General features: G+C 48.0%; 1 protein-coding gene across 1 annotated transcript in view; it reads right to left on the bottom strand.

Annotated features, from left to right (window-relative positions):
- The window catches only part of LOC116948961 (uncharacterized), a 52,812-nt gene that overhangs the window by 26,865 nt on the left and 3,402 nt on the right, over positions 1–22,545 (bottom strand). Inside the window, exon 2 of the mRNA XM_032966288.2 lies at positions 17,096–17,243. Within this exon, the coding sequence (XP_032822179.2) occupies positions 17,096–17,243 (148 nt within the window). The remainder of the gene's footprint in view (positions 1–17,095; positions 17,244–22,545) is intronic.

Raw genomic sequence — 22,545 nt, 5'->3', positions numbered from 1 at the left:
ATATTATTACATTATTTATCTTCACTTACAACTTTTGTGACTGCAGGAATTGTCATTCTTTGCCTGTTTCGGTAATGTCTTGTACCAACAAACAGTTAAATACATTTTGCTTTTGTCACTATGCCATACACACCATATAAATCGATAAACAAATATTTTCGGTTTATTACTTGCCCATTACTTACATCTTCATTATCTTATGTGAACTCACGTTCAAATATCATCATTATTCTTGTGTTAACTCTCAAGTTCTAGTACAACCATTATGGTAAATATCACGTTCCTGTTATTACATTACTTCTCTTCACTTACAGCTTTCGTCACTGCAGGATTTCATCTTTGATTCTTTCTGTTACGTCATGTAGCTACAAACATTTCAATAAATTCTGCATTTGTCACAATGGCATACACACCATACAAAACTATTATGCTTTACAGATTCTTAAATGTATTTAGTAAAATTAACCAAAGCTCATGGATGCACAAATAGAAGCCTACACGAAAATCTTGGAAGACATTGAGACTACAAATCGAGTCTTTTTTTCCCTTGATGCACCTGCCAGTACTGGCAAGACCTTTGTTTTCAAACTGCTTCTCGCTAAGGCTCGCCAGAGAGAGAAAATCGCTCTAGCTGTGGCATCATCGGGGATTACTGTGTAAGTCGATATGTGTGGGTCAGTCGATGTGTCTGTGTGTTTGAGTCCATATGTGTGTGCGTTTAGGTCCATGTGTGTATGTCAGTCGATATGTGTCTGTGCCTTTTTTGCCCGGGCAACGCCAGATGTGTGTGTGTGTGTATGTCGAAGTGTGTCTGTAAGTCCAAGTGTGCGTGTCAGTCCATGTGTGTGTGTGTCAGTCGCTGTGTGTGTGTTAGTCGATGTGTGTGTATGGCTCCATGTGTGTAAGTCACTGTGTGTGTGTCTATGTGTGTCAATCGATGTGTGTGTGTGTGTGTACGTCGATGTGTATGTGTGTGCGAGTCTATATGTTTGTGTGTTAGTTCATATAAGTGTGTGTAAGTCCATATGTGTGTGTGGAAGTCGATGTGTGTTTGAGTCGATATGTGTGTAACTCCATGTGTGTGTATCTAGTGGGGAGCGGTAGTGTAGCGGTTAGCACGCTGCGCTACGAACCTCGTGACACGGGTTCGATTCCCACTCACGGCGAACACCAGTGACGATTATCTGAACCGGTCCCGGGCCTCCCCTAGGTCAACTCAGCCTCAAATGAGTACCTGGTGCGGTGTGTAAACATTGCCACTAGGGAGACAAAGGCGGTCGGGCGTGGTGCTGGCCACCCACCCCCTCGTGTGTTGTTCCGGCCTTCATAGGTGCTCGCTAACAGCACTTGCCCCTTCAGTCTGTTAAGGCTATATGGGGGATCTTCGTCTTTGTGTCTGTGCGAGTCGATGTGTGCGAGTCGATGTGTGCGAGTCGATGTGTGCGAGTCGATGTGTGCGAGTCGATGTGTGCGAGTCGATGTGTGCGAGTCGATGTGTGCGAGTCGATGTGTGCGAGTCGATGTGTGCGAGTCGATGTGTGCGAGTCGATGTGTGCGAGTCGATGTGTGCGAGTCGATGTGTGCGAGTCGATGTGTGCGAGTCGATGTGTGCGAGTCGATGTGTGCGAGTCGATGTGTGCGAGTCGATGTGTGCGAGTCGATGTGTGCGAGTCGATGTGTGCGAGTCGATGTGTGCGAGTCGATGTGTGCGAGTCGATGTGTGCGAGTCGATGTGTGCGAGTCGATGTGTGCGAGTCGATGTGTGCGAGTCGATGTGTGCGAGTCGATGTGTGCGAGTCGATGTGTGCGAGTCGATGTGTGCGAGTCGATGTGTGCGAGTCGATGTGTGCGAGTCGATGTGTGCGAGTCGATGTGTGCGAGTCGATGTGTGCGAGTCGATGTGTGCGAGTCGATGTGTGCGAGTCGATGTGTGCGAGTCGATGTGTGCGAGTCGATGTGTGCGAGTCGATGTGTGCGAGTCGATGTGTGCGAGTCGATGTGTGCGAGTCGATGTGTGCGAGTCGATGTGTGCGAGTCGATGTGTGCGAGTCGATGTGTGCGAGTCGATGTGTGCGAGTCGATGTGTGCGAGTCGATGTGTGCGAGTCGATGTGTGCGAGTCGATGTGTGCGAGTCGATGTGTGCGAGTCGATGTGTGCGAGTCGATGTGTGCGAGTCGATGTGTGCGAGTCGATGTGTGCGAGTCGATGTGTGCGAGTCGATGTGTGCGAGTCGATGTGTGCGAGTCGATGTGTGCGAGTCGATGTGTGCGAGTCGATGTGTGCGAGTCGATGTGTGCGAGTCGATGTGTGCGAGTCGATGTGTGCGAGTCGATGTGTGCGAGTCGATGTGTGCGAGTCGATGTGTGCGAGTCGATGTGTGCGAGTCGATGTGTGCGAGTCGATGTGTGCGAGTCGATGTGTGCGAGTCGATGTGTGCGAGTCGATGTGTGCGAGTCGATGTGTGCGAGTCGATGTGTGCGAGTCGATGTGTGCGAGTCGATGTGTGCGAGTCGATGTGTGCGAGTCGATGTGTGCGAGTCGATGTGTGCGAGTCGATGTGTGCGAGTCGATGTGTGCGAGTCGATGTGTGCGAGTCGATGTGTGCGAGTCGATGTGTGCGAGTCGATGTGTGCGAGTCGATGTGTGCGAGTCGATGTGTGCGAGTCGATGTGTGCGAGTCGATGTGTGCGAGTCGATGTGTGCGAGTCGATGTGTGCGAGTCGATGTGTGCGAGTCGATGTGTGCGAGTCGATGTGTGCGAGTCGATGTGTGCGAGTCGATGTGTGCGAGTCGATGTGTGCGAGTCGATGTGTGCGAGTCGATGTGTGCGAGTCGATGTGTGCGAGTCGATGTGTGCGAGTCGATGTGTGCGAGTCGATGTGTGCGAGTCGATGTGTGCGAGTCGATGTGTGCGAGTCGATGTGTGCGAGTCGATGTGTGCGAGTCGATGTGTGCGAGTCGATGTGTGCGAGTCGATGTGTGCGAGTCGATGTGTGCGAGTCGATGTGTGCGAGTCGATGTGTGCGAGTCGATGTGTGCGAGTCGATGTGTGCGAGTCGATGTGTGCGAGTCGATGTGTGCGAGTCGATGTGTGCGAGTCGATGTGTGCGAGTCGATGTGTGCGAGTCGATGTGTGCGAGTCGATGTGTGCGAGTCGATGTGTGCGAGTCGATGTGTGCGAGTGAGTGTCTAAGTCCATGTGTGTGCATGGCTCCATGTGTGTCTATTTTAGTCAATACTGTGTGTGTGTAAGTCCATATGTGTGCTTTGGTCAATGTGTGTGACAGTCTACGCATGTGTGTGTGTCAGTCGCTGTATGTGTGTACGTCAATTTGCGTGTGTAACTCCATGTGTGTGTATCTAAAGTCGATGTCAGTGTGTGTGAGTGCATATGTGTGTGTGTGTGTAAGTAGATGTCTTTGTGTGTGTGGCTTAATGTCTGTGTATGTAGGTCGATGTGTGTGTCTGTCTTTTCGCCCGGGCAACGTGGGGTACTTACCGCTAGTCTTACATATAAAAGGCATTTTTTGTCTGTCTGTCCATCTGTCCGTCTGTAAACCGTGGGGTTTACGTTTAAAAAAGAGTAGCCTGGTACCATGCCGTAAGCGCCGTGGTGAGCCAGCGCTATTCCGTTTTCCCATCCGTCAACTTTAAAGTAGTTATATTAACAATTTAGTGCTATATTTCATTCTTTAATTATTTCCTCGCGACCCTAAAACTGCCCGGGGGTTGCAACTAGCAACGCACACGTGTCATCGGTGGAGGGTGGGGGGGGGGGATTTCTCCTTCGCGTTCAAAATGCAAAAAAAATACACACAACGCTGAGGTAAATTCATCAAAGTGTCATGTTCTCTTCCCCCTCCCCCCATCCCAATGTGTGCACTTACTACTACAGGGTCGGTAGATACTAATATTACAGCGCTTTCATAGTATTATTGTAGCGTGGGCGGGGGGATGGTGGGGGCGGGCACGGATAGCGGGCCAGCCGCCAGCCTCAGCCGGGTGGGCAATCTAGGCGAGGCCGGGGGCTCTGCACGGGACTAGGCCTCACCACGGCACTCTGTCAGGTGAGTAGTTTGTGCGATAGAGTTGATATATACTGCTATAGAGTCAGCATGTACTACTGTAGTGATAGTAGGTACCACCACAGTCAGTATGTACTGCTGTAATCATACAGGTACCACCATAGTCAGTATGCACTGTTGTAATCAGTGCAGGTACCACCAGTCAGTATTCACTGCTGTAATCACAGCAGGTACCACCACAGTATGCGCTGCCATAAACATAGCAGGTACCACCACAGTCAGTATGCACTGCTGTAATCATAGCAGGCCCCACCAAAGTCGGTATGCACTGCTGTAATGAAAGCAGGTACCACCACACTCAGTATGCACTGCTCTAGTGAAAGCAGGTGCCACCACAGTCGGTATGCAGTGCTGTAGTGAAAGCAGGTACCACCAGTCAGTATGCACTGTTGTAGTGAAAGCAGATGCCACCACATTCAGTATGCACTGCTGTAGTCATAGCAGGTGCCACCACAATCAGTATGCACTGCTGTAGTCATAGCAGCTACCACCACAGTCATTATGCACTGCTGTAGTGGAAACAGGTACCACCACAGTCAGTATGCTCTGCTGTAGTGAAAGGAGATACCACCACAGTCAGGATGCACTGCTGTAATCATAGCAGGTACCATCACAGTCAGTATGCACTGATGTAATCATAGCAGGTACCACCACAGTCAGTATACACTGCTGTAATCATATCAGGTACCACCACAGTCAGAATGCACTGTTGTAATCAGTGCAGGTACCACCAGTCAGTATGCACTGCTGTAATCACAGCAGGTACCACCAGTCAGTATGCGCTGCCATAAACATAGCAGGTACCACCACAGTCAGTATGCACTGCTGTAATCATAGCAGGCCCCACCAAAGTCGGTATGCACTGCTGTAATGAAAGCAGGTACCACCACACTCAGTATGCACTGCTCTAGTGAAAGCAGGTGCCACCACAGTCAGTATGCAGTGCTGTAGTGAAAGCAGATACCACCACATTCAGTACTGCACTGCTCTAGTGAAAGCAGGTGCCACCACAGTCAGTATGCACTGCTGTAGTGAAAGTAGGTACTAGCACAGTCATTATGCACTGCTGTAGTGTAAGCAGATACCACCACAGTCAGTATGCACTGTTGTAGTGAAAGCAGATAGCACCACAGTCAGGATGCACTGCTGTAATCATAGCAGGTACCACCACAGTCAGTATGCACTGCTGTAATCATAGCAGGTACCACCACAGTCAGTACGCACTGTTAGTTTTTTAAGAGTAGTTTTGAAATATTTTTTAGACCCAGGCAACGCCGGGTACTTCCCACTAGTCTAACCTATAAAAGTAGATTTTTATCCGTCTATCCGTCTGTCTGTCTGTCTGCGCAAGCGCTTGTGAGGGATTTGGCTCTCAAACGGTGGGGTTTACGTAAAAACATTTTTTCCAGCTACTACCCCGTAAGCCCCGCAGTGGGCAAGCCCAATTTCTTTTTCCCGTCCATTAACTTTAAATTTTGTTAAAATAGCGTTTTTGTGCGATTTATATTTATTTATATCGTTTTGCCGCCCGGCGCAGGACAAAGAACGCAATTGCGCATGCGCAAAACACTGACAGGAGTTGCCCTTAGCAATGCACACATGATCGCAAACATTTTTGAGGCTCATTCTTCACAGTTTTATGCCCTCTTTTCCACCCCCCCCCCCCCCCCCCACCCCAATGCATGCTGTATATAAAGTCCGTAAATATTAATATTATAGAGATTATATAGCATTATTGCAGCGCGGGTGGGAAGAGCGGCCCAGCCCCCAGTCTGGCAATTTGTCACCTCCTCCGGCTGGGCAATCTAGGCAAGGCCGCGGGCTCTGCACGGGACTAGGCCTCACGACGGAAATGGAAAGTACAATTTCATTGAATCTTTCGCTAACAACTCAGGTTCATTGTTTACTATTATGAAACAAATACGTTGGCAAATATTACAATAACAATGTATGTGTGCAGAAAACTCATATTTCATTATTAGGTTGCTAAATATTTCCTTTTTAAGGTGTGTTTTTATGACGCTGCGATGGTGTACTGCCAATCTGTGCTGTGGCCTGCTGCTAATTAATTAACTGGCACTCTTATCTACACTGCTAATTTTGCTTTTGGCCATTATGAGTGTATGCCAATCTATAATCTGTTGCCTGCTTCTTTACCTCACTCAGTGTACTGCCAGCCTTTCATGTCGACTGTATTCTGCTTTTTCAGCTGCTGACTATATTGGCAGCTTTTTATGTCGACTGTAGCAATGCTTATTTTATTGAGTCACCGTACTGGCAGTCTACAATGTAGGCTGTAGCCTGCTTCTCAAATTAACTGTGTGTACTGCTGCTCTTGAATTTAAACTTATTTCAGCTTATTTATTCAATGCATTTATATTGTTTCGATTACTCACGTCACACTATTTAATGATACGTAGTACTGCAATGCTGATTAATATGTTATAATCTTGATTTGAAGCTTTCGTGACTGCAGGAATCCATACTCTTTGGTTCTTTCGGTAAAGTCACGTAGGTAGAAAAAATAATAGATCACGACGTTTCGATCGCAACAACAAGCGACCGTCTTCAGGTGAGAGAATCAGACTGCTGTGGACAAGGCATTATATTGACCCGAGAGGGAGGAGGGAGGGGGGGTTGCCGCATCGGGCAAGAGGGTGGGGCCAGCGATTGTGAGATATAGACTGTCGGGCATCTGAGCATGAGAATGCAATCCAAAGGACATGTGAGCATGAGAGTGCAATTCAAGAGATTGGCTGTAGGGGGGAGAGAGAAGGGGGGGGAGAGGGAGTGGGGCAGAAAGTGGGACTGACTCTGCAGCAGCACTTGAGTCACTGGAGGAGAGATCGGCTGTAGGAGGGAGAGAGAAGGGGGGGTAGAGAGGGGGGTGGGGAAGGGGGGGGACAGAAGTGGGACTCTGCAGCAGCACTTGAGTCACTCGGGGAGAGATCGGCTGTAGGGAGGAGAGAGAAGGGGGGGGAGAAGGGGGGAAAGTGGGACTCTGCAGCAGCACTTGAGTCACTGGGGGAGAGATCTAAGAGAGAGGCAAAGAGAGAGACACAGAGTCGGAAATAACAGCTGCCATAGGCAGGTATGATGGAAACATTACAGTCAGTTAAGACTTTACCTGGTTAATAACGTCCTTCCAATGATTGCTCAGTTTGTACCCATCTTCTCGGTTGAAGTTGTGTCCGTGTTTATATATCTGGGTGGCTTCATGAACAAATCTGTGAAGGTAGCCGGTGAGTTTGCAGAGTACCTTCGTCTTGGAAAAATCTATTTCGTGAGCCCACAGCGTTAAAACAATCATCAGCAACGGCAGAGGTATTGGTCCTACCATGTTTCAGATGTGCCTTGTGTTCACGAACGCAGTCCGAGACATGTCGTTTCGTTTGCCCAATGTAACTGCTGCCGCAACCACAACTCAGTTTGTAGACACCAGGGTATTGCATGTCAGTAATCACATCCTTTACGGATGGGATCAAATCACGGATTTTGTGTACTGTGTTGAAACGAACCTGGATCTTGTATTTGTTTAAGATTTTGGAAATATCTTTGGTAACCCCTGCTATGTATGGTAACATTATGGTTTTGGTTGGATCCTCAGAAGGTTGTCTCCCCATAGCTGGGGAGACAGGTTTGCGGATGGTACGGTCAGAGTACCTGTTCATCCTGAGGGCTTGGTGTACGTGCTCCAACTCACTGGCTACGTGGTGCTGGTCGGAGTTGCAACGGGCCCTATGGCGTAGTGTTTTGATGAGGGTGGTGATGGGAGTCAGGCTTTAGATAGGCATCCATGTGGGTGGCTTTCCTTAGACAGTGTCCCAACGAGCCATCAGGTCTCTTCTCAATCAAAACATCCAGGAATGTTAGCTTGCCATCCTTTTCCACTTCCATGGTCAATTTAATAGATGGGTGTATGGAATTGATGTGGTTGAGAAATTGGTTCAGTGCTGGCAGGCCATGTGGCCAGATGACGAACGTGTCATCTACGTATCTCTTCCACAAGGAAGGACGTAGGGTGGATGTCTGGATGGCATCTGTCTCAAATTTCTCCATGAAAACATTCGCTACCACTGGCGATAAGGGAGAACACCTTGGGGTAACCTCATTTTGTTTGTAGAATGGACCATTCCAGGTGAAGTAAGTGTTGGTAAGGCAGTGCCAATGGGTGTTAGCCATGGACATTATTTCACCGTCCACCAGCCCATGGGGAGGCCCAATTGTACTTGTTAAAAAGCACGACTGCAACTTGCGCTTTCGTGTTGACTTCCGTAAGCTTAACAAGGTCTCTGTCGCTGAAGCGTACCCTCTACATCGAATGGATGACTCACTGGATGCTCTAGCAGTAGCGCGGTTCTTTTCCACTCTTGATCTCCTATCCGGGTTCTGGCAGTTGCCGCTAGATGAAGCCTCTAAGCCCAAAACAGCCTTTCGTACACCACAAGGCTTGTACAAATTCAATCTGCTTCTGATGGGTCTTCATTCCGCGCCGGCCACGTATCAGTGAATAATGGAACTGGTTCTGGCCGGTCTCCAGTGGGACTCATGCTTGATATATCTCGATGGCTATGTGCTGCCTTTCTAAAAATGCGTGCGGCCAACCTGAAATTTAAACAACAGAAATGTCACTTCCTCCAGCAATCGGTTCGGCCACATAGTAAGTGAATCGGGTATTGCGACTGACCCAGACAAAACCGCATGTGTTCGAACTTGGCCCATCCCCACGTCGGTGGGGGAGGTGCGCAGTTTCAAAGGATTCGTGTCCTATTACCGCCGTTTTGTCGCCGGGTTCACTACCATCGCTAAACCTCTCCACGCCTTGATGGCAAAGGGTCATAAATTACATTGGGGGGAGGAGGAGGAGGCCGCATTTGTTGCGCTCCAGGATGGCTTGGTGAACGCCCCTCCCCTCCGCTACCCCGACTTTTCCTTGCCGTTCATCCTTGATACAGACGCTAGTAACACCGGAATTGGAGTTGTTCTGTCCCAAGTTGTCAATGGCGTCAAGAGTGTTGTCGCATACGGAAGCAGAGTGCTGTCTCCAGCCGAACAACGGTATTGTGTCACATGCCGGGAACTGTTAGCTATTGTGGTTTTTGTGCAACAGTATCGCCCCTATTTGTATGGTAGACACTTTGAGGTGCGCTCTGACCACGCGGCGCTACAGTACGCGCTGTGTGTTGATCAGCTGTCTGGCCAATTTTCACGCTGGTTGGATGTCCTCCAGGACTACTCCTTTAAGGTTACCTATTGCAAAGGCTCCTGTCACACGAACCCTAATGCCCTGTCGAGATTACCAATGAGCAGCGGGTGCGCGTGCTTTTCGGGCTCTGGGCACTATAAGCCACCCAACAAGCCCTCGCCCCCTCTCCTTGCGGCGTTGGCTGAGGTTTTAACATCTGAGGTGGCCGAGGGTCCGGTGGCGCGTGACGCCTTCATTGGGTTAGACCACGAAAAATGGGGGCGCCTCCACGTGTCGGGGCAAGATCCTGCGAGAGGGTTCGAGAAGGTGGTCGTGGCCAAGGGCGGAGCCAGCCACGACCAGTGAGGATATAAACCGGGTCCCTAGAGGGACCGGGGTTCAACGTTGCTGTTGTTTTCCTGAAGATCTACGTTCTACGTCCGAGAAGAATCACAAGTGGACCTGGACCCAAGCCGGGGTCCTGTCCGTTGTAGCTACTCCCAGTGTAATTAGTGTAGTTAGCCTGGTGGCCCACCACCATAGGTTGTTATCTGGTAAAGGGGCAGTTACCCCTTTGTGTTGGTATCAAAAAATGTGTTGCCTCCGAAGAGTATGTCTGCGACTGAGTTGAATCCACTACATAAGTAAACATATTTTGTAATGTCATTTACACTACAGTGTAACGTATTTTTCATTGAAAAAATAAATATGATCCACTAAATTTTAGAATTTACACAATCCAGAAATAGTTTGCAGTCGTGTGAGAGTGAGAACAAAAATGATCGGTAGGGTGGCTCCAATAAGATTCTGAGTGTGAAACTAGGTCAGTAACCCGAGAGTACACCAGGTGCATAGATCTAGTGAATTGATGGTATCAGCTCAGTCACGAATGTTTACGCACGCAAAAAAGCCTCACCATAATAAGATATGTGAAGTTCACGTAACTTTATAGTGTGGGCTTGGCTAGTCTTGAAGTAATAAAAGCTGTAAACCACCACACAAGACTGGAAGACCTCTCTTTCATGTTAAACACAAACCCTGGTGTCCTAAGAACCTCCCTAATGACCTTGTTTTACCACGTAACCACGGTGTATCCCATCTCCGAGGGCTTTTATATATTATGGCATTCAAATGGTAAGAGCGTTCCCTTGAAATTATCACGAAATGGTGCGCAGACAGGTGGCTGGGTAAAGACATGTGTTGTGGAGACATTAGAATGTATACACGTTGAAGATGTTACTCTATTGCCGATAGTGAGGGAGACATACAGTGAGGGAAAAAAGTATTTGATCCCCTGCTGATTTTGTACGTTTGCCCACTGACAAAGAAATGATCAGTCTATAATTTTAATGGTAGGTTTATTTGAACAGTGAGAGACAGAATAACAACAACAAAATCCAGAAAAACGCATGTCAAAAATGTTACAAATTTATTTGCATTTTAATGAGGGAAATAAGTATTTGAGCCCCTCTCAATCAGAAAGATTTCTGGCTCCCAGGTGTATTTTATACAGGTAACGAGCTGAGATTAGGAGCACACTCTTAAAGGGATTGCTCCTAATCTCAGCTTGTTACCTGTATAAAAGACACCTGTCCACAGAAGCAATCAATCAATCAGATTCCAAACTCTCCACCATGGCCAAGACCAAAGAGCTCTCCAAGGATGTCAGGGATACGATTGGAGACATACACAAGGATGGAATGGGCTACAAGACCATTGCCAAGCAGGTTGGTGAGAAGGTGACAACAATTGGTGCGATTATTCACAAATGGAAGAAACACAAAAGAACTGTCAATCTCCCTCGGCCTGGGGCTCCATGCAAGATCTCACCTCGTGGAGTTGCAATGATCATGAGAATGGTGAGGAATCAGCCCAGGATCTTGTCAATGATCTCAAGGCAGCTGGGACCATAGTCACCAAGAAAACAATTGGTAACATTACGCCGTGAAGGACTGAAATCCTGCAGCGCCCGCAAGGTCCCCCTGCTCAAGAAAGCACATATACATGGCCGTCTGAAGTTTGCCAATGAACATCTGGATGATTCAGAGGACAACTGGGTGAAAGTGTTGTGGTCAGATGAGACCAAAATGGAGCTTTTTGGCATCATCTCAACTCGCCGTGTTTGGCGGAGGAGGAATTCTGCCTATGACCCCAAGAACACCATCCCCACCGTCAAACATGGAGGTGGAAACATTATGCTTTGGGGGTGTTTTTCTGTTAAGGGGACAGGACAACTTCACCGCATCAAAGGGATGATGGACGGGGCCATGTACCGTCAAATCTTGTGTGAGAACCTCCTTCCCTCAGCCAGGGCATTGAAAATGGGTCATGGATGGGTATTCCAGCATGACAATGATCAAAACAAAGGAGTGGCTCAAGAAAAAGCACGTTAAGGCCCTGGAGTGGCCTAGCCAGTCTCCAGACCTTAATCCCATAGAAGATCTGTGGAGGGAGCTGAAGGTTCGAGTTGACAAACGTCAGCCTCAAAACCTTAATGACTTGGAGAAAAAATTTCGATTTAAAGCTTTCGTAACTGCAAGGATTCATCTTCTTTGGTTCTTTCGGTAAAGTCACGTAGAATGAGAATGAAATAATTAATTAATAAAATAAAATTACACAATAAAATTCTCACGACGTTTCGGCCACAACACAAGTGGCCTTCTTCAGGTGAAAGGAACAGACCTGTCGGGATGACAGAGCTTCAATGAACGTTGTTAAGATTCGTAGCGTCTTTTAAGCTGGTTTAGAGAAGTGAGGCACCTTGACAAAGGGGTTTACATATCAAACAGGAGAATTCAGCATTCAAATAGCTGAGTGATTAGCTTGTGACTGATCATATAAATAGCTATGTTCAAGTCAAAGCTTACACATCCACAGAGGCACCTATGACAAATCAAACAGGATAATTTAGCATTGAAATAGCTGAGTGATTAGCTTGTGACTGGTCACAGAAATGGCTATGTTAAAGTCAAAGCCTACACATTCACAGACGCACCTAGTACAAATCAAACAGGAGAATTTAGTATTGAAATAACTGAGGGATTAGCTTGTGGCTGGTCATAGAAATAGCTATGTTAAAGTCAAAGCCTACACATCCACAGAGGCACCTAGTACAAATCAAACAGGAGAATTTAGCATTGAAATAGTTGAGTGATTAGCTTGTGACTGGTCACAGAAATGGCTATGTTAAAGTCAAAGCATACACATCCACAGAGGCACCTAGTATAAATCAAACATAAGAATTTAGCATTGAAATAACTGATGGATTAGCTTGTAACTGGTCATAGAAATAGCTATGTTAAAGTCAAAGCCTACACATCTACAGAGGCACCTAGTACATGGACGCCAAAGGGGCTGCAATAACTTGACTATCATATAGTAAACCGATGTGAAAAAACCTAAGTCTAAATTACATCAATATAATAAATGTACACAATATATTCTTCAATAAGCTGAGCTATTAAGAGTAACTGGGTATACACTACACTATATAATGAATACCATATAGTAAACCAATAAAAAACTAAAATATAAACTACCTCAATGTTATCAATAAACTCTATATATTCTCCAATCAGCTAAGCTACCAACAATAAGTCGTTATATATCACAATGCTATATGGCGAAAAAATTGGTGGATTCTTCCCCTCAACTTCAGCACCACGGATAGCTACGAGCCCCATTCAGACGGACGAGTTCATCCATGGTTGGAACGGAGGAGGGGGAGAGAGACAGCTGCTAGGCGCTGTTATACTCCATGTTGTAAACCATACCATTAACCGTGGTGTGAGAGGTATTAAGAGACAAAGCCAGCGAAAGAGCTGCGGTCTGAAGGTCATCGTAAAATACAATTAATTAAGAACTGAAATGGTTTAAAACATCTTTCCAATAGTTACTAAGCCAGAATCCATCTTCTCGGTTGAAATTGTCTCTGTGCTTGTATATGTGAATGGTCTCATGAACAAATCTCTCATGGTAGCCGGTTGGTTTGCAAAGAACCTCCGTCTTGGAGAAGTCAATGTCATGTGAGCCCACTGAATTATAACAGTGATCTGCCATGGCAGAGGAGTTCGTTCTACCGTGTTTCAAGTCTGCTTTATGTTCGAGGATGCGGTCCGAGATATGTCGTTTGTTTTCTCCAATGTAGCTACTACCACAGAGGCACTTTAGTTTGTAAACGCCCGGGTACTGTATGTCTGGAACAGCATCTTTTACAGATAGAACCAGATCACGGATTTTATGTACTGTGTTGAATCGGACCTGGATCTTGTGTTTATTCAGGATTTTGGAGATCTTTTTAGTGACCCCTGCAATGTAGAGTAAGGTGATGGTTTTGAGTGGCTCCACAAGAGGATCCTTCTTCATGACTGGAGTGATGGCTTTGCGGATTGTGTAGTCGGAGTAACCATTAGCCCTGAGAGCCTGGTGTACGTGCTTGAGTTCACTGGTAATGTGTTCCTGGTCGGAAATGCATTGTGCTCTATGGTATAGAGTCTTGATGAAGGAGTTCTTCTGGAATGGATGGTGGTGGGAATCCGGTTTCAAGTAAGCATCTGTATGGGTAGCTTTCCTGTAGACAGAGTGGCTCATTTAACCATCATGTCTCCTTTTAATTAAGACATCCAAAAAGGGTAGTTTGCCATCTTTTTCGACCTCCATGGTAAATCTGATGGCTGGGTGTATGGAATTTTACTTTAACATAGCCATTTCTGTGACCAGTCACAAGCTAATCACTCAGCTATTTCAATGCTAAATTCTCCTGTTTGATTTGTACTAGGTGCCTCTGTGGATGTGTAGGCTTTGACTTTAACATAGCCATTTCTGTGACCAGTCACAAGCTAATCACTCAGCTATTTCAATGCTAAATTCTCCAGTTTGATTTGTACTAGGTGCCTCTGTGGATGTGTAGGCTTTTACTTTAACATAGCTATTTCTATGACCAGTCACAAGCTAATCACTCAGTTATTTCAATGCTAAATTATCCTGTTTGATTTGTACTAGGTGCCTCTGTGGATGTGTAGGCTTTGACTTTAACATAGCCATTTCTGTGACCAGTCACAAGCTAATCACTCAGCTATTTCAATGCTAAATTATCCTGTTTGATATGTAAACCCCTTTGTCAAGGTGCCTCACTTCTCTACACCAGCTTAAAAGATGCTACGAATCTTAACAACGTTCATTGAAGCTCTGTCGTCCCGACAGTTCTGTTCCTTTCACCTGAAAAAGGCCACTTGTGTTGTGGCCGAAACGTCGTGAGAATTTTATTGTTATTTTATTGTATTAATTCATTATTTTATTCTCATTTTCTACGTGACTTTACTGAAAGAACCAAAGAAGACTTGGAGAAGATCTGCAAAGAGGAGTGGGACAAAATCCCTCCTGAGATGTGTGCAAATCTGGTGGCCAACTACAAGAAACGTCTGACCTCTGTGATTGCCAACAAGGGTTTTGCCACCAAGTACTAAGTCATGTTTTGCAGAGGGGTCAAATACTTATTTCCCTCATTAAAATGCGAATCAATTTATAACATTTTTAACATGCGTTTTTCTGGATTTTGTTGTTGTTATTTTCTGTCTCTCACTGTTCAAATAAACCTACCATTAAAATTATAGACTGATCATTTCTTTGTCAGTGGGCAAACGTACAAAATCAGCAGGTGATCAAATACTTTTTTCCCTCACTGTAATTGATATAATTAATAAGAAATACAAAAACAAAAACTAAGGGGGGCAAGGTAGGGACACAGTACAGTACAACCAAACTTCAAAAACATTTTAAACTTGAGGGGCCGTCCATAAATGATGTCACGAGATTTTGGACGATTTGTGACTCCCCCCCCCCCTCTTGTCTCACGGCGTCACAAAAAGTCAGACCCCCCCTCAAATATGACATCAAAAAGCTCTGCCCCCCCCCCCCAAAACATATAAAACATGCTTCAAATCGCTTTAAACTATTTTCATTGTAGTGCGTATTTAATGTGGCGCTGCACTCTGATGTTGTAGGAGAAAACATTTATTAAAAAGCATATTTAATTAAGTCACGTAGAATGAAAATAAAATAATAAAAATAAAACATAATAAAATAAAATTATCATAATGTTTCGGCCACAACACAAGTAGCCTTCTTCAGGTGATCTGCATTCTACGTGACTTTACCGAAAGAACCAAGAAGATGAATCCCTGCAGTCACGAAAGCTTTAAATCGAAATTTAACCGCCTCTACGGGGAGGGATTCCACATAACCTTGAGATCACCTGAAGAAGGCTACTTGTGTTGCGGCCGAAATGTCGTGAGAATTTTATTTTAATGTTTTTTTTAATTATTTTTTTCCATTCTACGTGACTTTTCCGAAAGAACCAAGAAGATAGTTGTACTATATTGAGCATTTTGTCCTGTTCCCTTGAACTATTGCATATTTTCACTTGACAATACGAATTTAGAAGGGGGAGGGGGCTTAAGACTTCAGCAGCGTGGGCTTAGGTCCATCCAGCCCCAAAGACAAATATACCCCATATAGCCTTTAAAAGGCTGTTGGGAAAGTGCCGTGAGCGAGCACCTATGAAGACCGGCAAGGCACATGAGGGGGCGGGTGGCCAGGTACTCATTTGAAGCTAAGTCGACCTAGGGGAGGCCCAGGATTGGTTCAGATAATCGTCACTGGTGTTGGCCAAGCGGGAATCAAACTCAGGTCACCAGGTTCGTAGCGTAGCACGCCAACCGCTACACCACCGCTCCCCACACACGTCTAAAACATTAGTCTAACAAAACCATTCTCTCAGTCTCCAAAGAATTGAACAAGGCATTGGCCCACCCAACAAACACACTTCAATGATTCTCATCCGATGGTATAAAACAACTGCCAGTGTTTGCACCTATATAAACATTTCCTATCTGCAGCGCTTGTCTGGTGCAGACTCTATGCGCATATCTGAGGTCATCTGGACTCAAGGCCGTCACACCAGATTACCAACAAAGCTGCAGCAAAGCGTATTTGACTGCCCCACAGCACAGAGCCTGTTGCTCAGGGCCTCAATGTGTCAGGGGGGCATTTGTTTTCGAGGTTTGTAGCCTAATTAATCTAGTTATATTAAGATTACTGCTACCCTTGCTTAATAGTTAGCAGAGAGACACATGCTAAACAGTATAAGGTGATGTACATTCCCACAGCTTCCCCCTTTAGATGGAATAAACTATTGGGGCACTCGTGGTTAGTGAGCACCTAGAGCTGGCAAACCCAGGGTAGGATTAACAATAATAATTACAGCTTATATAGCACCTTTCATAAAATCTCAATGAGCTCTACAGCAATGACAATGGGGGGCGAGGGGGAGGGGGTAAGAAGTGGCTCCGATTTAAAGTAGAAAATGCCCTCTGGAAGAGACATTTTTTGAGGTGGGACTTGAAGATCCCAACCGAAGCGGGTTCTCTGACAGCCCTTTGGCAAAAAGTTCCACAGTCCGGGTACCACACAAGCAAAGGTCCAGAGATCGCCCCTGGACTTCAGCTTAATTCTGGGGATGATCTGAGTTCCGCCGACATCGGAGTCCTTTCTGGAACGTAGGGGCGCAGCAACTCCCCAATGCACGTATGTGCAGGAGATCATTCAGGGCCTTGAATGTGGGGAGGACTTTTGAGGCTGCAGCCCGGGCCTTGGATTTCTGAAATCTATATACAGCTTTGCACAGGTTCAAATGCAATACTAGCACTGTTAGCTACGTACGGTGCGAATAGTATTCAATACTATTGATAATTTGATCATTACAGCCACGTAATCACTATGAGCATTTCTCGCATTTAGGTGCCTGTGACGAGAGGGCCTGCTCACTGCTTTTGTAGATCTGGCACGCGTGCATGTCGGGCTCGGGTCCCGGCTCGGGCTTGTGCGACCTTCCCTTGAGGCAGCAGTCCTCGTGTGCGCACACGCAGCACGCAACGACCGCCACGGTGCACAGCAGCAGCAGCTTCATCGCAAACTGCACACCCACACGCACACGCACGGGTTATGTAAGTGTATAGAGTATAGGGTAATAATAGGTAAATGCGCAGCCCTGAAATTTCATATAAGACTGCAGGTTGTGAAACTTCTCTTTCTGCTTCTTCCTTCCCACTTTGAATTCTCACCCATCGTCTCTTCCCCCCCACCCCCAAGGACTTCATAATAACCTTTCTCAATAAAGAAACGTGGTAACGCTTTCTATTACAACTCTGAGAGTGCAGTTTGTTGCTGGCCGCTCAACGTGTTGGGCCTTTGGGCCTGTGCTCAGCAAATTTGTTTAAAAAAAATATGAAAAGCTTGCTAACACCACTGCTGGCAGAAGAGCCTCCACGAAGGTAATTTAGTCTACTCTTCCACGCTGGCCAGACATCTTGTATGAGATGTGTGGCGTACCCACACTTTACCCCACCACAGTCGATCTGCCGATCTGCCGATATGCAGCTGGATCAATAGGGGCAGGGGGATTTTTTTAAACGTCTTCATCATCATGGCAGCTCGAACAAGAAACCTGTGGATTTCAAGTAACCATTCCGTGAAATATTCATCCGGGACAGAGACACACCAACCTGCCCTCAGAAAAATGATCCCAAGCTTTATAAAACGATGTAATAAAAGTGAGTTTTAAACACTGACAAATTTCAACGCTTTTGTAGTGACGCTGAATGAGTCACTGTAGCGCGTGGCGCTGGGAGATTTGTAGACAATAGGAATTGGGGGTAGCAGCCCGTTATACCAGTTGGTCCTGTGGGCGAGGCACGGAGCCTTCTGGGGGATCCAGAGGGGTGCAGGGCCAAGGGTGGAGCCTGGCCACGCTGGGGAGGATAAAAGTCGAACTCCGACTCACACTCGGTCCTGCTGCCATCTGGAGTAGAACTTGTTGTGCTGCCGTCGTTGTGGTTTTCACCTCTTCAAGCTGTGGATCTGGAAGCATGTTGGCTGTTCTGACCCGGTATAGAGTTATCCCCTATGGCTGTGGAGGCCGAAATGAACAAGAAGAGTGCCTCCTACTAGTGTCTCTGAATTAGTACACAACATTTGGTGTCAGGAGTATTAATAACACATTTTTTATATATATTGTAGGGTTGTTAGGAATTTTCTTTTTTCCTTTCGTATCCTTGAGGGGGAAATAGGGTATGTCGGAATGCGCCGGGACCCCGGTGAGGAGTCCCGGAGAGACGGTCCCAGCGGGGCAGTGGGCGAAGGACGACAATCCCGCACCGCTGCCGGCTAAGGAAAGGCTGCGGGCACTCATCGCTCGCATCGTGTAGCTGCTCTCTGCGATGACAGCCCTGGTGGGGCAGCTAGGTAAGGAAGAGCCGGAGGAGGGGGCTGCGACTCGGGGGCAGCGAGCGGGCGACTCTGCCGTCACTGCCGATGAAGGGCGGGAATCGAGTCATCCAGGGGCGCCTTGTCTCACGAAGCGGCTGCTGTTTATCAAGGAGTTTTCGCCTGCGGGGGGTGATTGGGCAGCCTTCCAGCAGGCATTTCGCCGCCACTTGCAAGCTCGCGGGGTGGTCCGACGCGGAGGCCCTACGTGCTCTTCCCACCGCGCTGGACGACGATGCCTTGGTGGCGTTTTTTGCCATTCCCCAGGCGGACAGGGCGACGCTGCAGCAAGCATATGCCCAGTTGGCGGCGATTTTTGACCCGTCGTCCAACACACGGTGGAAATTTGTGATGCGGAGTCGGGGGGGAGACCGAACTGCCCCTCGCCTTCTGCAGCACGATAATGTCGCTTGCCCAGGCTGCGTACCCAAGGATAAAGCAGGCGGGACTGGATTCTCTGGTGCTGGAGAAATTGTTGGTGCCGGCTTAGAAAATTAGCGTTTTTTTGCCAGCCACAGAGGAAGATGACCTGTCCTCGATTCAGGTAGCCTGATGCATCCAGGCCCACAGTAACCTGCGACGGCATAGCGGGGTGGTGGCCTGGGCTGGATTCCCGGGAGAAGAGGGCGACCAGGAGCGTCAAGGATCTTCTCGGGTCTGCACGTCGGAGTTGGAGCCTGCGCGGGAGAGTTGGCGCGGGATGACAACGGGACCAGCAGGGGGGGGGGGGGGAACCTTCCCTCCACCATGGCGGGGCCCCATTACCTGCTGCAGGTGTGGCCTACCGGGCCACATTTCCAGGGGCTGCCGTCCTCCGCCCTACCGGCCTTCGCTCCTCTGTACCCAAAGGCATGTCGTGATACATCACACACCCGGCCGACACAGCCACCTCATGCATCTCCATTGCAGTCGGCGGTGGGTGGACACACCATCGTCCCTCATAGAGATACGGGGTGCGAAGATGGTGCTTCGGTGCATGATAGTTGGCTGCGGGGGTCCGGGCAATGGACCGCATTGGCACACCATGTCATGGAGGTGGGAGCGGGATCATCCACGGTAAGTGTATTTGTGCAGGGTGTTGAGGTCCAGGTGCTCATAAATACGGGAGCATCCGCCACCATTATTTCCTAATTTGTTTTTCGGGCTTTGCCGTCGACGGTGGGTTGCCTCAGTCCTGTGGGAAGTCCATGTGTTGCTGCTAATGGTGGGAGCTTAGGTATTGTGGGCCAAATCGTGGCATCAATACGGGTTGGTGATGTTGAAAGGACAGGCCCGGTGTTGGTTTCGAGTTCATTGGCGGTGCCTTGTTTATTGGAGACTGGTTTTTTTAGGAGGATGCCCCTCCAGATTTTGATTGACCAGAGTTGTGTTGAGTTACCGTCGGAGCATCGGTTGAGATTTTTGGAGTCCCCTACTGGGTTGTGTATGGCTAATACTGTGGTTCTGGCCCTGGTGTGTGACACTGTTAGGGTTCCCCCAGGTGCAGAGATGCTCGTACCCTTGAGGCTGCGGTAGCGGCTCGACCCGAAAATCATGGGGGGTGGGGTTCTTTTAACCCCTTTGAATAGAGTGGTACGTGGTCTCACGTTAATAGGGGCCCAAACGATAGTGAGAGGGAGATCAGGAGCCCTTCCTGCAAGTATTAAATGCGGGGCTAGGTACCAATGTCATACAGGAAGGTACGGTGTTGGCCCACGTGATGGCTGCTTGTTGTGGAGAAAGGGATGATGTAATCACTCGGGTCGTGGCCGCGGTTGAACGAGAAGCGGTGTCGGATGACTCGTGGATGGATCCGTTGTGTGTGGGTCATCCGAATGTCGTGGGAGCAGAGGGGTGAGTTGTGGGCATTGCTTCTGGAATTCTCCGATGTATTTAATAAGGGTAAATTTGATACTGGCCACACGTCCCTGATGCATCATCATATTGATATGGGTGGCGCCGCTCCCATTCGTCAGAACTCATTTCGGTTTAGTCCAAGAAGGACCACGTTCGTCAGGCGGTTGAGGAGATGTTGGCCGCTGATATAATCTCCCTGTCAACCAGTCCATGAGGTGCTCCCATTGTCCTTGTTAAAAAGAAGAATGGGAGTTTGTGTTTTTGTGGATTTTCGGAAATTAAAAAAAGTCTCCGTGGCGGACGCGTATCCGCTCCCATGGATGGACGATTTGTTGGATGCCCTGTCGAGGGCGTGGTTTATCTCCACCCTGGATCTATTGTCGGGATTTTGGCAGGTACGCCTGGTTAAAAGTTCCAAACCTAAAACCGCGTTCCTGACACCGCAATGGCTGTTTCAATTTAACGTGCTTCCGGCCACGTTCCAGCGACTTATGGAGTTGGTACTGTCGAGGCTCCAATGGGAGTCACGTCTGAGCTATTTGGATGACGTGATTGTCTTTGGACACACGTTCCAGGAACATCTGCGGTGGTTGCATGCAGTATTTGTTAAAATACGGGCAGCTCATTTGAAATCCAAGCTGCAGAAATGTTACCTCGTGCAAAAGTTAGTTTGCTACCTGGGTCATTATTGTTAGTGAGTCCAGGATCGCCACGAACCCGGAAAAGACTGCGTGAGTGGCCGACCCCCACATCGGTGGGTGAGGTCCGCAGTTTTGTTGGGTTCGTGTCGTATTACCGCCGCTTCGTGCCCGGGTTTGCGATGATCGTGAAGCCGCTCCATGCTCTTACGGAAAAAGGACAGAGGTTTCGGTGGGGGAAAGAGGAGGAGGCCGCATTTGGCACGCTGCGCGACGGCCTCATGAACGCACCCCACTCTTCAATATACCGATTTCTCCTTGCCATTTACGTTGGATACGTACGCCAGTGAAACCGGGATCGGCGCCGTGTTGTCGCAGGTGGAAAATGGGGTGAAGAGCGTGGTTGCTTATGGTAGCCGAGTTCTGTCCCCCGCAGAGCAATGCTATTGTGTTATGTGCCATGAGTTGTTGGCTATCGTACACTTTGTGCAGCAGTACCGCCTGTACTTCTACGGTAGGCAGTTCATGGTACCCACAGATCACTTGGCTTTGCAATACGCGCTACGTGTTGACCAGCCGTCCGCGCAACTCTCGCGATGGTTGGAAATTCTGCAAGATTATTCGTTCGTAGTTACCAATAGGAAATGATTGCAGCACTGTAATGCGGATGCTCTGTCATGGTTATCACCGAAGAGCCAGTGCGCATGTTTGATGGGTGCCGGCCGTTGTAAGCAGGTGGATGCGGGGGAGCCGGGCGCCATGGTCACGTCGGTGGATGCTCTGCCACCCGTACCGGGGGTAGCACGCGATAATATTGGGTTTACACATGAGGAATGGGGGCGCCTCCAGGTGGAGGACGCCTCCTTACTGAAAATACAGCGCCGCGTTGGTGCGCCAAGTGACAGGAAAGGTCCAGGGGGTATGTCCCCCGTGGTCCTCCGGAAGGAGCGACTAATGCACTGGGATACGGAGGTACAGCGGTACTGTAGTGTGGCGCAAACTGCTCTATGGGGACGGGTAACGAGAGCTGCCCATGTGCGACTGATGCACCTAGGGTTGCAGGAAACGTTATCTACATTGAACCGCGACTTCTTTTGGCCCGGGATGTCGGAAAATGTCCACAACATGCTTAAGGGATGTGTGGAATGTGCTCGCCGGAAGCCCCCGCCGAGGCCGAACCGACCACCATTGCAATCTATTGAAGTGTCCCATGTAAATGAGCTCATTGCCCTCGACAACCTCGGGCCATTTCCCACCACTCCGAGGGGTTGGCCGGTGGCATGGCCCCTATCGGATCAGTCGGCGGCATCCATTACGGACGCGTTCCTGCATGGTTATGTATTGGATAAAGGGGTCCCGGGAACGTATCCTTACAAGAGGTATGTGATTCATTGGGTACAAAGAAAATTCGAACTTCGCCCTACCATCCACAGACTGACGGAATGGTAGAGTGTTTACATAGAACTCTTACGTCCATGT

This window comes from Petromyzon marinus, chromosome 35 (genome assembly GCF_048934315.1).
Source record: "Petromyzon marinus isolate PM22_M1 ecotype Great Lakes invasive population chromosome 35, UKy_Petmar_22M1.pri1.0, whole genome shotgun sequence".
Taxonomy (NCBI): Eukaryota; Metazoa; Chordata; class Hyperoartia; order Petromyzontiformes; family Petromyzontidae; genus Petromyzon; species Petromyzon marinus.
Note: the sequence above shows the minus strand (reverse complement) of the source record. Positions and strands in the feature narration are given on the sequence as shown.